This window comes from Eubalaena glacialis, chromosome 11, assembly GCF_028564815.1.
Source record: "Eubalaena glacialis isolate mEubGla1 chromosome 11, mEubGla1.1.hap2.+ XY, whole genome shotgun sequence".
NCBI classification, from domain to species: domain Eukaryota; kingdom Metazoa; phylum Chordata; class Mammalia; order Artiodactyla; family Balaenidae; genus Eubalaena; species Eubalaena glacialis.
The window spans coordinates 89,374,124-89,391,456 of NC_083726.1; the positions used below are offsets into that span (position 1 = coordinate 89,374,124).

Below are 17,333 nucleotides of genomic sequence, written 5' to 3' on the forward strand. Positions count from 1 at the left end.
TAAAAGAAAATAGCTTTTACTTCAGTCATTTATAAATTATTTAGAAAGGTCTTCTAATGCCTCTACCATCAGTGCATACTCAGAATTCAAGGTATATAGTTTACATTCTTTTTATGAATAGGAATAGAAGACATCCTAAATTAAGAATAGGTTATGTGAAAATTATAAATCTTAATTCAGTTCCTGAAATACAAAATGGAAATGAAGTCATCTGCCATCTAGTTCTATCATCAAAAGTAAAATGACTGTCAAGAATTTCATGATTAAGGTATTTTAAAATTCACTTGAGCATTCCTAGACTACACGATGATTTAATGTCAACCACCTCAATAAAAATAAATATCTACATTATAAGAACCTACTACACAAGAAACAAAAAGTGAAATTTTACAGACAAGGACATTATAAAAATGTAAGGAACTGATAATCAAAGGTCTCAGACACCTATTGGCAACCCAGAAACATCTCATTTTCCAAAAGGTAAAAAATGTTACCTGTTTAAAGTCCTGGCAAGATACTTTGTTCCATTTCTATTGGCCAGAGATGGGTATTTCTTTTGAAGGAAAGCATATTCATCACGGATTGAATCAGTTACACTCTTCTTATTATTAATATCTAGCTGGCTCCTAAGGTTGAAAAATAACAAAACTGTTCAACTAAAGTCAACTGTGGTACTAAGTACTCTGGATAGTGAGGATGATGATGATAGCCTATAAATGATGATGATGATGATGGCACCAGGCATTGTCTATAATGCCTGACATGAATTGTTAATTCTCACAATAGGTATTATCCCATTTTATAGCAAAGTAACTAAGGCCCAGGGAGATTAACTAACTTACCCAAGGTCACATATTAAGTAGTTCAGCCAAGATTCAAACTGTGTGACTTTTAAGTAAGCAATGCCTGAATAATTTAGGCCTCATTATTACCATTAACTACAGTCAAAAGCAGTACTCTTCAGTAACAGGGATAAACAGGTGAAAATATATGTGTCTTAATCAACTGTATATTTTATCCATGGACAGGCAACTAAATTGAAGAGTAGCCATCTACAAATACAACAAACAGTTTTATACCACCTGCTTGCCTGAAAAGAGATAATGGGAATTTAAAAAAAAAAGAGTAGGGGTGAGGGAGAAGGACATGTGATTAGAAGCAGACAACTGTAAAGACATCACTTAGTAACATTTTCATTTTCAAAGGTCTAAGACCAAAGATGTTAGGAGCCATTTAAACCCACATTATATCTAGTTTGTAGATGAACTAGGAGTAGAACCCAGATCTCATGACAATTTCAGTGCTTCCTATTTTATAAAGGCTTTGGACTATGATCTCCATTTGAATCTGGCTCTGCTTTCACCAGCCATGTGACTTTGGTAAATGTATAACTTAAGTTTTCTGATTATAAAACAGACCAATATACATATCTCACAGGGACGCTGTAAGGGTTCAAAGAGATACCCTTACAAATTTCTCACAGTAGAGCATCTAAAACTTAAGTGGACACTCAACGGTAGTTAGTTTCCTTTCCACAATTTTTAATTTCACCTACTTATAATTAGGATACCTTTAATAAAATTTCTCCAAGTCACCTCCTGGCAATTACATAGAATCACTAATGCTAGGGGTTAAACCGATCTATTAAAATACTACCACCTTAAGAACTCTTGACTGGGTGTAAACTAAATAATACGTTTTTTTATCCAGTGCCCTCCTCATACATAACGTAATAGACAGGGATTTTTTAAGCCTAGCCATTAAATTTTCTTCCATTTTGTGGCAGTGCTTACTTTAGAAACACTTTCTATTTAAAAATATCTACAGGAGGCTTTAGTGAATCTCTTTTCTTCCTTTAGAGCAATGAATTCTTTAGCAATACCAAGATTATAGTAAAAGTGGAAAAAGTAGGGACACTATCACATTTCAGACTGATTCAAAAACTTCAGATTTGCTTTGAAATGAGAATGCTGCAATTCTTATCCCATTCTTGATTGCTAACCTGTTAACTATTCCAATTATTCCCAGTTTGACTGGTATAACCCTTCCCATCAATACATCCATGGCATCAGTACCCGCATCCATGAGATCAAGTTTAGTGATTACAGCTAGGGTTCTGCGACCTGGTAAATGCAAAAAAGAAAAGAAATGACCCATTAAATTAAGCTGTTAAGTATTAATAAAGGAAAATCCTAATCTATAATCCCACCTAACATTACCGTTGCCATCATTTTGGTAATGTTTTTCTAACCTTTGCTTACAAATACTTTTTAAAAACTACTTTTAATCATCATGTTTAATTTAAAAAATTTTTCACATGTTATTTTTTATTAGCTCTTCGGGCTAACTTTTTTAATTAGCATTTTAAAAATTTGTTTAATATTCACTCATGCCTAGTGAGTGAATTTTTGCAGAGCACAAATTCACGAATTTTTTTGCTCATTACAATTTATTCTTTCTTTCTGCCCATCCCTCGGCATCTCTTGCCACATAACCAGCCCACCCAACACTGTCTTGGATTCAGGGCTGCTTCACAGAGGCACACAGTTCCACTGGTTCCAATCACAGGGCATGGGATATGATGCAGACTGTGACTAATTTTCTGTATGATTTTGTTGGCTCTGTATGGTTATATACGGGGAAGCCGAGTTTGTCCAGAGCCTGGGTGTGGACAAACAACATATGAGAGACGAGACCCTGGCCCCGGTACTCAGGCAGGGTGACCCCCAACCACACTTCTCCTGTCTAGTCCATCAGGGGCCAGGACACAGGGGTCCCCTCAGGCCCCAGCAGGCAGAAGGTGGGGAAGGCCCAGATACAGCGCTCAATGAATCGCTGGCTCCTCTCATTGCCACCAAAATGCCAGAATTTATTCACCATGCCAGCGTGGATAGGATCCAGGGATGAGAGTTTAAACATCTCTTGGTTAATGGCTTTTTTTCAGTTCTATGAGTTTTGACAAATGCAATGTCACCACTACCTCAAAACAAAACAGTTCCATTGCCCCCCAACCCCTGCCAAAATTTCCTTGTACTATCCCATTCCTAGTTTTGTCTTTTCCAGAATGCTATATAAATGGAATCACATATATAGCCTTTTGAGTCTGGCTTCTTTCACTTGGCATAATGCTTGTGAGAGTCATCTATTTTGTTGCATGTATCAATAGTTCATTCCTTTTTATTGCTGAGTAGTATTCCACGGTATGGACACACCATAGTCTAGTTATTCATTCCCCATTTGAGAAACATCTGTGTTGTTCTCAGTTTTAGAAGATTAAGAATAAAGCTACTATAGATATTTGCATACAGATTTTTTATATGAACATAGGTTTTCATTTAACATCAGTAAATAACCTAGGAGTGGAATTACAGATTTAACTGTTTAAGAAACTGAGAAACTGTTTCCCAAAGTGGCTATACCGTTCCCACCAGCAATGTATGAGAGTTTCAGCTGCTCTGCATAATGTCCAATTTTACATATGGCTTTTTTCAATTAGAAGCATTTTTGTATTTTGGTCCAAATCTACAAAATCATCCTTTTTTTTTTTTTTTAACATCTTTATTGGAGTATAATTGCTTTACAATGGTGTGTTAGTTTCTGCTTTATAACAAAGTGAATCGGTTATACATATACATATGTTCCCATATCTCTTCCCTCTTGCATCTCCCTCCCTCCCACCCTCCCTATCCCACCCCTCTAGGTGGTCACAAAGCACCGAGCTGATCTCCCTGTGCTATGCGACCAAAATCATCCTTTTTAATGATTCCATATTCTATTATTATCTTATCATTCCTACTGTGGGCCATATACTGATTCTAATTTTTTATAAATAATACTGGATTGGATTATTTCCTTATACTATATTACTAGATTAAGATTACTAGATCAAAAGTATGATTATATTTATGGCTCAAGGGTCAGTTTAAAATAGAATTAATGTATATAAAATGCCTAACAGTTTACTTTATATAATAAAAATAAAATTTAAATAAACATTTTGATATAGTTTATCTTTTAATCTAAAATGAACATTAATTACTCATATAAGTTTCTTAAAAACTTGAAATAAAAAATTTTAAGAAATGACCCCGTTTATAGGAATTTTAATTAGCAGTCTTAGCACTAACATTTCCTACCAAATTTTTATTTTAAATTTTTATTCACAGTAGGAAATAAGAAACATGACACTGCCCACAGACCCTCAATACTCAGATGGAAAAAAAAATGGCTCCTGTATGCAGCAAAGCATACATTTATTAGCAGCAATAATAACTTACAATCTGGCATCTTATATAAGATGCACACTGCAGCATTAGTCAGGTATCATATACTGACTCACAGTATGAACTATATTTCGAAGAATCCCCTCTGCCTTGAACCTCTGCAGAATGTAGATACCATAATTATCTACTATACTATAATAGTCTACAATGATTACCTACCATGACAGTTATTCTTATAAATCAGCCATTCAAAAACCTAAATCATTTTATTTATACAAAACAAACTCTTTTTGCGAAGCCATCTTCTTATTTTAAAATCATTAGGTAGTCATTACAAATATGGACATCATGTGAAGTATTTTTGCCTAGCCTGTACAGCAATTTATCCATTTCCATCAAAATTTCTAGTTGATAATATAAGTAAAATAGAAAAGCATTATTTTTTAAACGTGTATTAACAGCTAGAGATATTCTTTTTTAAAATAAAAACTCCTCTCGAGGGTAGATTTACCATGTTAACCAAGCATCTCATTAAAAACTAACATCTGTCCTTACCATCTGGATCTACCTCTCTTGAAATTTTAAGTGCCTCTGATGTTGCCATATCTGTATTAGCAGCAGTGACAGCGAGGATAATGGAATTTGGATTACTGATGAACCGAAGAATGAGCTCTCTGATTTGAAGCTCAATATCCTTAGGTTGATCACCTACAGGCACCTGGACCAAAAAGAGATGATCAAGGAACTAGTAATAAAAATCAGCTCAGCTTTTTTTTTCCCCCATTTAATCCACAGAATATAGGTATTACTCCATTTACAGATAATTAAAATGAAATTATATACTACAGTATATATGAATTTGGTAATATGTAAAAGTCTCAAAATGTAATCTTGCGAATATCAAAAGTCTACCATGTTAAGGATTGGTCAATATTAATTGCCTAGAGAAAAATTCATTCATTCACTCAATTAGCAAGTATTTATTGGCAACCTTTATTTCAGGCACTGTTCTACATACCAGATTATATCACAGTAGTGAATAAGAAAAAGACCAAAATTCCTGCCTTCACTGAGCTTTAGTGATGAGAAGCAGATAATAAACGCATATATACATAGTATCTAGGTGGTGGTAGGGCCATGGAAAAAATAAAGGTGAACAGGAGGCTAATGAATACTTAGTTAAAGCTTATACTTCTAGGGACTTCCCTGGTGGTCCAGTGGCTAAGACTCCACGCTCCCAATGCAGGAGACCCGGATTCGATCCCTGGTCAGGGAACTAGATCCCACAGGCCGCAACTAGAAGATCCTGCATGCCGCAAATAAGACCCGATGCAGCCAAATAAATAATTATTAAAGAAAAAAAAAGCTTATACTTTAAAATTATTATTTTAAACGGGATTATGCTTTTAAATTGAGTAATCAGGGGAGACCTCACCCAGATAATGACATTTGAGAGAAGGACCACAAACTGAAAGAGATAAGGGAGAGGTACATGCAGATACCTGGGGGAAGAACATTCCAGTAAAGTGAACAAAATGGCAGAAGGCTGGAGCAGAAGGAGCTAGAAGAGTAATAGAGACAGATCAAGTAGATACTTTAGATCTCTTTAAGAACTTAAGCTTTTACTCTGAGTGAGGTAGGACGCCACTACAAAGATTCTGAGCCAAGGAATGACACAATCTAATTTTCACTTTAATAATACCACTCTGGCTGCTTAGTTAATAAATTATGAGGAAGACCTCTTAGGAGACTATGGCGGTGATCCAGCTGAGATGATAGTGGCTAGCTCAGGATGGTAGCTATGAATCTGTAAGACGTGACAGAGTTCCAGATATACAGGCACACCTTGTTTTATTGCACTTTGCAGATATTGCATTTTTTACAAATTGAAGGTTCGTGGCAACCCTGTGACAAGGAAGTCTATTGGCACTAATTTTTCCAACAGCATTTGCTCGCTCTGTGTCTCTGTATCACATTTTAATAATTCTTGAAATATTTCAAACCCTCCACCAGCAGAAAGATGACGTACGACTCACTGAACATTCAGATGATGGTTAGCATTTTTCAGCAATAAAGTATTTTTAATTAAGGTATGTACATTGCTTTTTTAGACATAGTGCTATTACACACCTAAAAGACCAAAGTACAGTGGACCCTTGAAAAACACAGGGTTGGGGCACTGACCCCCTCAGGTAGTCGAAAGTCTGCTTTTGACTCCCCAAAAATTTAACTACGAATAGCCTCCTGTTGACTGGAAGCCTTACCAACAACAGGCAATTAACACATTTTATATGTTATATGTATTATATACTGTATTCTTACAATAAGTAAACTAAAGAAAATGTTAATAAGAAAAACGTAAGGAAGAGAAAATACATTTACAATACTGTACTCTATTTAACAATATTTTATGTCATCTGTTTACAAGATAAATCTTCTGTCAGTACCTACATCAATATTGTCTTATATGATAACAAAACACTGTAGATGTTATATGTTATTACTGATACTAGATATCAAAAATGAAAAGATAACGTAAAAAAGAAATTCATATTTATTTACATATATAACAATTCATGCATTGATAACAAAGAAGCAGCAATAAGATTGCTTTATGGTAGCCTAGTGTAATCGATATGATTGCTTCACAGTAGCCTAGCCTATACACTAATGAGTGAATCGTTATAAAATTTTTACAGCATACAGTGTCAAAGTCATATTCATAATACAGTATGGAAACCACTTACCTGTGATGATAGGCTGATACGCAGTTTCTCCAATTACAAAAGAAAGGCATACTGCATGGTAATATAATTCTTTGAAAGCAAAGTTATAAAATAGTAAGAAAACACATTATTAATTTGACATTAAATATCACTCACCTTATACCTATATAAAGACAGGCTATCCATTTCAATACAAGTCTTGTACATGATGTTCTACATAATGAGTACTTAGGCAATGATGACAAAAAGGACACAAAAACATCTCATGCACTGGGTCTTTGTTGCTGCACACGGGCTTTCTCTAGTTGTGGTGAGCAGGGACTACTCTGCGTTGCCGTGCGCAGGCTTCTCATTGCAGTGGCTTCTCTTGTTGTGGAGCATGGGCTCTAGGCACACAGGCTTCAGTAGGTGTGGCACACGGGCTCAGTAGTTGTGGCGCACGGGCTTAGTTGCTCCGCGGCATGTGGGATCTTCCCGGACCAGGGCTCTAACCCGTGTCCCCTGCATTGGCAGGTGGATTCTTAACCACTGCACCACCAGGGAAGCCCTCTCATACAGTTCTTGCCATACAGTTACTAGATTTCACAAGAAGACACACACATATACAACAGAACTCTATGGCATGATGATTATTTGCTATTCATTAAGTGGAAGTGGATCATCCTCATTGTCTTCATGTGAAGTAGATGGAAGAAGAGGAGGATCTGGTCTTGCTGTGTCAGGAGTGGTAGAGGCAGAAAAAGCGGAGGAGGCAGAAGGGGAGGCAGGAAAGGCAGGCACACTCAGTGTAACTTGACGGAAATACATCATAATTTCTGTCTGACTTGTTTTTTCACTCTAAAAATGTTTCTATATGGTGCCAATCCTTCTTCCACCAAGTCAAAATCAGTCTTGAATAATTGGAACTCTTTGACAGATCGTGCAATGTCAATTTGTTTTTGGGCACTGCTTCTTTTACATCTTCTTCCTCATCATCTGGCACTGTTTCAGAAGTACTCATTTCCATCAAGTCATCTTCTGTTAATTCCTCCCATGCACTGTCTACTTTAGCTCTTGAATTTCTACAAGATTCATATCTTGAAACCCTTCACCCACCCACCCACTTTTTTTTTGGACATGTCCACAGTCTCTTTCATGTTTTCCTTGATTGGCTCTGTTGTAAATCCTGAGGTCTTATACAACATCTGGACACAGCTTTCTCCAGCAGGAATTTATTATTTCAGACTTAATACCTTTCATGGTTTTTTCAATAACAACAACATCTTCAATAGTGTAATCCTCCCAGACTTTCATGATGTTCTCTCTAACAGGGTTCTCCTCCATAGTATTGACAATCCTTTCCATAGAGTTCCATGTGTAATGAGCCTTAAAGGTCCATATGACCCCCTGATTTAGAGGGTGAATAGGAGACGTTGTGTTTGGAGACAAGTAGACCACTTCAACACCTGTGGCCAGGGGCACTGTCTAATACCAAAAAAACTTTAAAAGGCAGTCCCTTACTGGAAAGGTACTTCCTGCTTCAGGGACAAAGCATTGATGGAACCAATCCAGGAAAAGGGTTCTCTTTGTCCAGACCTTCTTTTGGGGCAACCAAAAGACTGACAGCTGGTGTTTCTCTTTTGCCTTCAAGGCTTGGGGGTTAGCAGCTTAATAGATAAGGGCAGTCCTGATCATAAACCCAACTGCATTTGCACAAAACGGTAGAGCTGGCCTATCCCTTCCTTCCTTGCATCCTGGTGCCTGCTTCTCTTCCTTACTAATAAATGTCCTTTGTGGCATTTTTTTCCAGAATAGGGCACTTTCATCTGCATTAAAAACCTGTTCAGGCAGATATCCGTTCTCCTTAATGATTTTCTTAATAGCATCTGAGAACTTGTCTGCTGCCTCCTGTTATCTTGACATTTTTTAAGCCAAACCTCTTTCTGAAATTATCAAACTATCCTTTGTTGGCAATAAATTATACAGCTTTAGACCCTTCACCTTCCTTTTGCTTTAAGTTGTCATATATTGACTTTGCTTTTTCTCAAATATTGTTATAGTCTATAGGTATGCCTTTCCTACAGCAATCCTGCACCCACATAAAAGTTGAAATTTCAATACAAGATATAAAGGCATTGCACATAAAGTGCAAGGTTTTCATGCCTTCTGGCATAGCTGCAGCACTGCCTTCATGAATTTCCTTTTCTTTTTTTTTACAATGGTTCTTAAGCTGGATTCATTTATCTTGAAATGGTGGGCAACTGCAGACCTCAATCTACAGTGCATATCAAGCAATTCAACTTTTTCTTGTAACATCATGACTTTTCACTGCTTCTTGGGAGCACTTCCAGCATCACTAGTGGCACTTCATATGGGTCTCATGGTGTTATTCAAGGTTTACGGTATTACACTAAACATGATGAAAAATATGCAAGAACCTCAAGAGATCACCTTTTACCATGATTTACTAGAGAGAAGAACTGCTCAAGCAGAGATGATTAGCATCACACGGCATTTTAACGGGCTATTCACAACACCTGAGCTCAGCACAACAGCAACAGAAGGTGGCTATGAAATTATTACAGTAGTACAGTATGTACTACAGTTCATCTTATGCAGTTATAATTAAATACTGCATCTTTACATATGTTTACATTTCTTTCTGCTTCAAATGGCACCATGTACAGTCTGTGTGTGCATAGGTTTTGATAAATTTTAACTTTTTATAATAGATTTGTATGTTAATTTTTATTAACCTTTTCAGTATTTCTAGGCTACGCAGTTGTCTGCAAGTTTTTTCAAATTGCCACAAATCTCCAAAAAAATTTTCCAATATATTTATTGAAAAAAATCCACATATAAGTGGACCCATGCAGTTCAAACCCTTGTTCAAGGGTCGACTGTATAGTGTAAACATAACTTTTACATGCACTGGATAAACAAAAAATTTGTGTGATTTGCTTTATTGCGATATTCGCTTTATTGCAATATTCACTTTATTGTGGTGGTCTGGAACCAAACCTGCAATATCTCCAAGGTATGCCTGTATTTTAAAGGTAAGGAGAGCTAGAGGATTTGCTGACAGAGAAAGTAGGGTGTAGGATAAGAAGTGTCAAGGATGACTACAAACTTTTTGGCTAAGCAACTGGTAGAACAGAGTTGCCATTTATTGAGATGGAGGAGACTGTAGAAAGATCAAGTCAGGTTGAGGGACAGATCAGGCATTTGGTATTAGACACATCAAGTTTGAAAGGCCTATTAGACATCTGAAGTGTGTATGTCAAGTAGACAGTTGGATATACAAGATGAATATACAAGTCTGGAGATATTTGAGTGTTGTCAGCATACAGACACTCATAATTAAAGTCATAAGACTGGATAAAATCATCAAGAGGTTAGGTGTACCCCTTTGACAAGAGGTCCAAAAACTTAGCTTTGGGGCACTCACTGTTTAGACACTGAGAAGATAAGAAACCAGCAAAAGAGACTGAGAAGGAGTGACCAGTAAGATCAGAAATAATCCTCTAGAGTGTGGTATCCTGGAAGCAGAGTAAATAAAGTGTTTCAAGGAGACAGAAGGGCTCAACTATGTCAAATGCTGCTAATAGATCAAGGTAGTTGCAAAAAAAAAGGCTGATTAATCCATATGAGGTTAAGGAAAAACTACATTTGTTCAAGTGAAAAAAAACATGACCATACCCACAATGAGTAACAACTATTCTTTACCTTAGTCATTCCTGGCAAATCCACAAGTGTCAGATTGACAACATGGGGTGAAAAAATCTTAAGATGAATTGGTTCAGGGCTTACTCCCTAAAAATAAGTTTTAAAATATCATATTAAAATCACATTAAAATTTCAATGAATAAAAATGCTAAAGTAAACCTCATTTTAAGTATTATACATTAGATGCTTTTAAATATTAAATAAACCATGATTTCTAAAACATTTCAACAATAAAAACGTGATGAAACATATAGGAAATAAGGCAGCTAGCCATAGGTTATAATCCCATCCAACCTTATACTATTAATATACACAATTTATTTCCCCTATATTATTTCACATTCTTTTCTCCGGATTCTCAGCAGATAACGTTTCTTAAATATGTTTAATAGACTTAGTGCTGAACAAAAGAATAATGTATCACTATCCAAATTTATGAAGTTCTTGAGTTCAGGGAGTGAGACATCGGTAACAAGTTATCCAAATCAGGGAAGTATGGCAGCAGCAGCAGTAACTAAAAGGTAACCTGCCCAGAGATCAATAATAAACAAAGCTTAGTCAATCACTAAAACAGAGAAAAATATCCTGAATAGGCATAAAGAAATTAACATGGCTCCAAAAATGCCTGTTTGTCAGGAAAAACCTCTCCAGCATACCATCTGGCAGATAAAAGGACTCAATAAATATTTTTTAAATATTAGTACTTAGCTAAGGCCCACTTGTGCGATTAAATGTACCCATACAAGAATGGAGGTAACAACAAAAGGGAGGGGAACAGAAAAGTAATAAGAATAAAGAAAGAAGAGAGAGAAAACAGAAGCATTTAAGGGAGTCAGTGATAGTGCCTCGTGTCAAAATTAATCGTATCTTAGACACCTAATTTACTTTAAATTCTCAGAATCTGAGAAGACAATTCAGTTGTTAACATTACTTTTCATTTTCACTGAAAAAAAAAACCCTTAATTTCCCTCTCTTTGCTTTCATAAGTAAATCTAGCCTTACTCAGGTAAGAAAAAGAGCTCTTCAAAATACATGGATCTTGTAAGTTATATATTGCTTCTTAAATTAGAATAGAGTCAATCCAGCAGAAAAAGATAACACTGTAGGAAGTATTGAATTAAAAAGTTACATAATAAAGTGATATACACATCTCAAGATCAAGAATAAACACCTAAATGAAATATCTGATAGCATATAAAAACTCTAAGAAACAAAAGGTATTAAATAAAGTTTTTATATATTTGGGAAAATACTCCATTAGTTTCAAAGACCAGAATACTCTCGATGATATATTTACCGATGGTTATAATTTCCAGCTCTAAAGAGATGCCTACCTTATTATTTCCTGAAATCCTTTCTGTTTCATTTTCAATTTCTTGTCGAATTTCATCAAAATCTGTGTAAAGCTAAAAATTATTGAAACAAAAAACACGGTATTCAAAATAAGATTAAAAGTTCTTAAGCGGGGTTTGATAAATTTCAAGGATGTCTATGGATCTGCTTCAGAGAATTAGTAAACAAACTCTAATATACACATATATTTTTCTGAGCCAAAGAGTCATAGTTTATATGAGTTTTTCAAAGCTGCCTGAGCCCACAACAGTTAAGAGTCTCCAAATTAGAGAGAACAGGGCTCAACTTAAATGTTTTCCAAATAAACTACTATGGTTAGAAATGTTAAGATAAGATTTATTTTATAAGGAACAGCTGCTTCAAGATAACAATGCTACACTGACAATCATAAGAAACTAAATTATCAACTACTTGTACCCAAAAAAAATGTTTTCAACATGTTACTTCTTTACCATATTCTTGTTAAATTACCTTATTTTTGGTGTGAAGAAATTTACCCCATTCTTCTGCTTCAACCCCTGGAAAAAGAAAAACTCCATTTATTGGAAACTATGGAAATTACTTTTTATTTTTATTTAGGAATTCAAAAAGGCAGTACAATATTATTTGTTCCTATTTTGCCATTAACTACAAGTTAACTTATATTTTAAGATCTGCTAAATTACACTCTCACATTTTCAAAATTGTACCAGGTATTTCAGAAACGACTAATTTCAGAGCTGCTCACAGGTCTTCCCACTATTTGAAATCTAGATTTTAACAAGTAAAACTGTTTACCTCTCCTCATATTATAGTAAAATATGTATACTTTATTTTTAAATATCTTACACATGAAAAGCAGTTTATCTGATGAAAATACTCAAGCTAATGGCTAAAAGAAGAAAACTTATGAGTCACACTGAATAATGCAAAAAGCATATATAATAGATTTACACATAACTCATAAAAATTTGCAATATGTGAATGAAACAGCTAACTTTTCATTCTGTTTTGTCGTTTTTATTTTAATTTGGTTTCTTGTTGGTAATCCATAAAGTCACAATTTGTCGTTACTTTAAAGAGCTCTCTCAGTAGTATGAAGCTACTCCATAATTTATATGCATTTTCAACGTGATTTTTCCCCCCCAGGAACAAGATTATGTTCTCCCTTGGAATTGAAGGTAGGAAAGAAATGAAATGGCATGGGGTGGGGGGGGTGGGGGGAACCTGGCATATGCCCTGTATGGAGTTGCTACTCGCCAGTAGTTTCCAAAAATAGGTCTGTTCCTCTTGCACTTGCTGAAAAAAGGAAAAATTATTCACTGCAGGTACTGTTTTGAGTGGTCTGAGACTTGGATAGCAAATTTTGTTCTGATTTTTCCAGAGAAGCTAGAAATGCTTAATTGTAGAAAGGTAAACTAACTTTGCCTCCCCCAAGCACAGCTATTCTGCTTTTGCCAAATTCAGAGTTTTAAATGTCTTAATGATTAAGTTTATGAATAACACATATCAGCCACCTGAGATCAAAATAAAAATGACTGGAAGATATTAAAATAAATATTTACTGAGGAAAAGGTGGATCAATTTCTTTGGTGGGATAAAGGTAAATAAACTGGATCCTTTTTGCAAGTAAAATGCTCACCTACTTGAAGCTTAGTACCTTCTTCCAAGAAGTCTCATTGGAGGACTGGAGTAATCTAGATGAACAGAACTCAGAGGCAGGTACTATATACCAAAGGGGTGTTCTTAATTTACCTTATCATATAGAAGAGGCCTGGCTTCACAAGCATGTTTTTAAAAATAAAAATAAAATAAATTACATTCACCACCAAAAAAAGCCTGCATTCTGATGCAATGCCAAAAGGTAACAAGAACCACTAACACCTGCAATCAATCAACGTGGATAGGCAAATAAAAATGGAAGAAAAAAAATGCACACAGCCTGTAAGAGTACAAAAGCACACATGCAGGCATAATAGGAAAAGAAGGGCCAAAAACAAATGGATAAAGGAAACCTTTAGAAAGGTGTCTTGAGTTTTTCCATGTAGCAGGGTCTGTAGTTAAAGAGAAACAGCACAGAATGATAAGTTTAGTGCTTATCCCTAATATTTCAAACCTTTCTAAAATATCAAGTGTGCAAAAAACCTGGACACATTTCAAATGCCATTTCAAATGCATTCAATTATTCCAAATTTACAACTATAAAACTTCCATTACAATTAGTTATAATTAGAGGGATGTATATAATATTTTAAATGACATAAATGAAGTATATAGTGTGCCATAATTTATTTTTATTTTCCATTACACCTAATTATATCACCTCTGGTTTCTAATTCTAACAAAACGGATTAAAATTAATTTACTATTCAAAAATTTGTCTTAGATATCTGATAACTATGGGTAAAGATAAATTACCTAGTGGAAAAAAATCTAGAAAACATATCAAACACATCTTTCAAAACCCTGAAAGTAAATATGAAAGTATTTACCAATTGAGCTTTATAAGGGATTATTTTCTTTGAAATATGTATTGAATTTAACAGAACACCACAGAAACAGTTTTGGTCTTTAGTCAGCATGCTACTTTTGGACATAGTCTACAAGGAGATCTGAGGAAAACTTGATTTATTTCTTACAAATATATGAAAGGTAATCCTAGAGTTCAAAGTTCAAACTAAACCACCATCTCACTTGAAAACAGTTTTTGTTTTTAATAAGATTTTATCAGAAAATTCTTTTACATTGGCAGAAGTGGGGGGCAAGATGAGAAATACTATAAATCTATATATTGACACCTCAATTATCCTATGTAGTTGGCAGAATGAGGGGTCTCATGTTAAATAAATTTTCCTGATAATTGAATTATACATAGTAATATTTAAATAGTCTAGCCAGTTTTGATGGACCTATATTTAAAATGGATTATACTGCTCCATGTCGTGTTAGAATCCACTGCTCTTAAACTTACCTATTAATGGTAACTTATGCCTTTGTTACATAATAAAGCCTTTTGAGGCTACAAATCCCTATACAAAATGGTTAGAGACTGATTTTTTCTTTTTTTGAAGTTCTCCTGTCTTTACGTTTTCCTCCCCTTTCTCCTGTGTGGTTGCCAGGCTGTCAGGTAGTTCATACTCTTCTGGCTGTCTCCTGCTTCACGGTTTATAATTTCCTCTAGGGTAGAATGATTTGTGGTAAGGTAGAACTGTTTATCCTAAGGATAAATAGGCTCTGATGAGAAGTTAAAGAACTATTCTAGTTATTAATAAGATATATGACATTTAGTACTCAAAATTTACAAAATCTATTTTGTGTTCTGGGTGGTTGAGTTGTCATTTTAAGTGAGGTTTTATGTTTTTTAATATAAAAAATAAGCACTAAGCTTTGGGAAAAAAAAAAAAAATATATATATATAGGTAAAGATATGCAGATTTACTGACCAACCACCAAGAAGAGACATCAACAAAACAGAGTGGACATACAAACAAAGAGATACCAAGGAACTGACACTTCTATAACTGAAATGTACACCCTTTTCAGAAACACTGCCCACATCTGCAAACAGTTTCTGAGAGAAAGGATATCATCTGCCCTTTTCAAGATGACTAAAGAAAATGAAGAGTTAAAAGAAACAGACTTAACACCATACAGTTTCTTGAAGTCTTAGTTTAAGGTATTTGGTAAAATTGATGATGTTAGTTAGTGAATGAAATTTTTAAAGAGTTATTCTATACATTTGAAGCTGGACCATAAGTTAGTCCAAAATGATTAAATTCAAGGTTCAGAATTCCAATAATAAAGAAATATTACAGAAAAGCAAAGTGATGAATAATATACCAAGAAGCTACCTAATATAATTAAAAGACTCCTACATATCCTCTGGCAGTCTATCCAAAAATATTTATCATTATATCATTATATGTTAACATCTACAACTTCATTAACTTGCTTTAGCGATTAACTTTCTGTAGTCATTGTAGATGCTCATGACAGGTCTTTTTTTTCCCCTTTAAAAAAAAAAAAAAATCAAGCTATCACAACAATGCTCCTATAATAAGTAAAGGAAAAGATCAGATACAGAAATTAAAGTAACTTCAATTGCATGAAGTTATCATCCCATCTTAGATTAGAATACAAGAAACAGAATGAAACTTCACTGAAAACAGATCTCTGCAGAATGAGAAACAAACATGGTACTCTGCTGCAAATGCAATTTAATACTTAGAACATTTTATAGACTTTTATAAATAAGACAAAATGTGAACCAAACACTGAAGATTAAACATATTACTCTCATCAAACATTCCAAACCTCACTAATGTAAAAGTATGATTAATAGAGGATACATATTTAATAGGCAATTTAAAACATGCTAATAAAGATAGTGTGTCTTAAAATATTTTCAGTTTAACCAAAGAAGAACTGCTATAAAGGATGGTGCATATTTTCTTATCATGATACTCCACATTTACTATTTGGGTGAGGGAGGAATCTAAAAAGTATGTGCTATATAGTTAAGCCTTAGCAAGAGAAGGATAGTAAAAAAAATAACAATAATTAGGGACCTCCCTAGCGGTCCAGTGGTTAAGACACCATGCTTCCACTGCAGGGAGCTCAGGTTCGATCCCTGGTCGGGGAACTAAGATACTTCATGCCACGTGGTGTGGCAAAAATAATAATAATTTTTTTTAAAAAACTCTTTCTAAAAATAATATTCATCTTAGATTAAAGGGCCAAAGATTCAAATTAGCAGACAATGGCAAGACCAGAAAAGGGAAGGTAAGATAACGTTGCTATGCTGAAAAGCTAAATCATTTTAATTTTACTTAAAAGTAAATCTTTAAACTAGAATCTAGAATATTTAAATTCTAGGGATTTCCCTGGTGGTCCAGTGGTTAAGACTCCACGCTTCCACTACAGGGGGCGCAGGTTCGATCCCTGGTCGGGGAACTAAGATCCCGTGCGCTGCATGGCGTGGCAAAAAAAAGAAAATATTTAAATTCTAAAACAAAGTGAAAAAGCAAAAACATTGTTTTAAACACAAGGAAAAAAAGTGTAAAACACTCCAAAAGACACAAAAACTTTTAAAAATAACTGATTCTCGTTTACCAAGTAGCTCACTAGATCCTCCACTAAATAGCATTAACAACAGTTTACTAAACTGAATTACCAAAAAGGTTCTCTTTCAAAAAAGTTGACTCATGGTCCTCAAAAACAACAAAAATTACTCTTTTTTTACATGAGAAAAGACGCATACCACTTTTCTTCACAAGACTTCTGATTTTGCTACAGCCACTAATTTCTAATTAGCTCATATCTTTTTAAGATTGGACCAAAAATGAAG

At 34.7% G+C, this 17,333-nt stretch overlaps 1 protein-coding gene across 6 annotated transcripts in view; it reads right to left on the reverse strand.

Moving 5' to 3' along the window:
* DNM1L (dynamin 1 like) overlaps window positions 1-17,333 on the reverse strand; it is a 63,843-nt gene that overhangs the window by 15,113 nt on the left and 31,397 nt on the right. For 3 of the 6 annotated variants that reach the window (XM_061206573.1, XM_061206571.1, XM_061206572.1), the window contains exons 3-9: window positions 14,002-14,040; window positions 12,479-12,525; window positions 11,989-12,060; window positions 10,655-10,741; window positions 4,779-4,941; window positions 2,003-2,123; window positions 495-626 (exon numbers count right to left, since the gene is read on the reverse strand). In XM_061206573.1, coding sequence (XP_061062556.1) covers window positions 495-626; window positions 2,003-2,123; window positions 4,779-4,941; window positions 10,655-10,741; window positions 11,989-12,060; window positions 12,479-12,525; window positions 14,002-14,040 — 661 coding nt within the window. The remainder of the gene's footprint in view (window positions 1-494; window positions 627-2,002; window positions 2,124-4,778; window positions 4,942-10,654; window positions 10,742-11,988; window positions 12,061-12,478; window positions 12,526-14,001; window positions 14,041-17,333) is intronic. The other 3 variants (XM_061206569.1, XM_061206568.1, XM_061206570.1) reach the window with 1 other exon arrangement.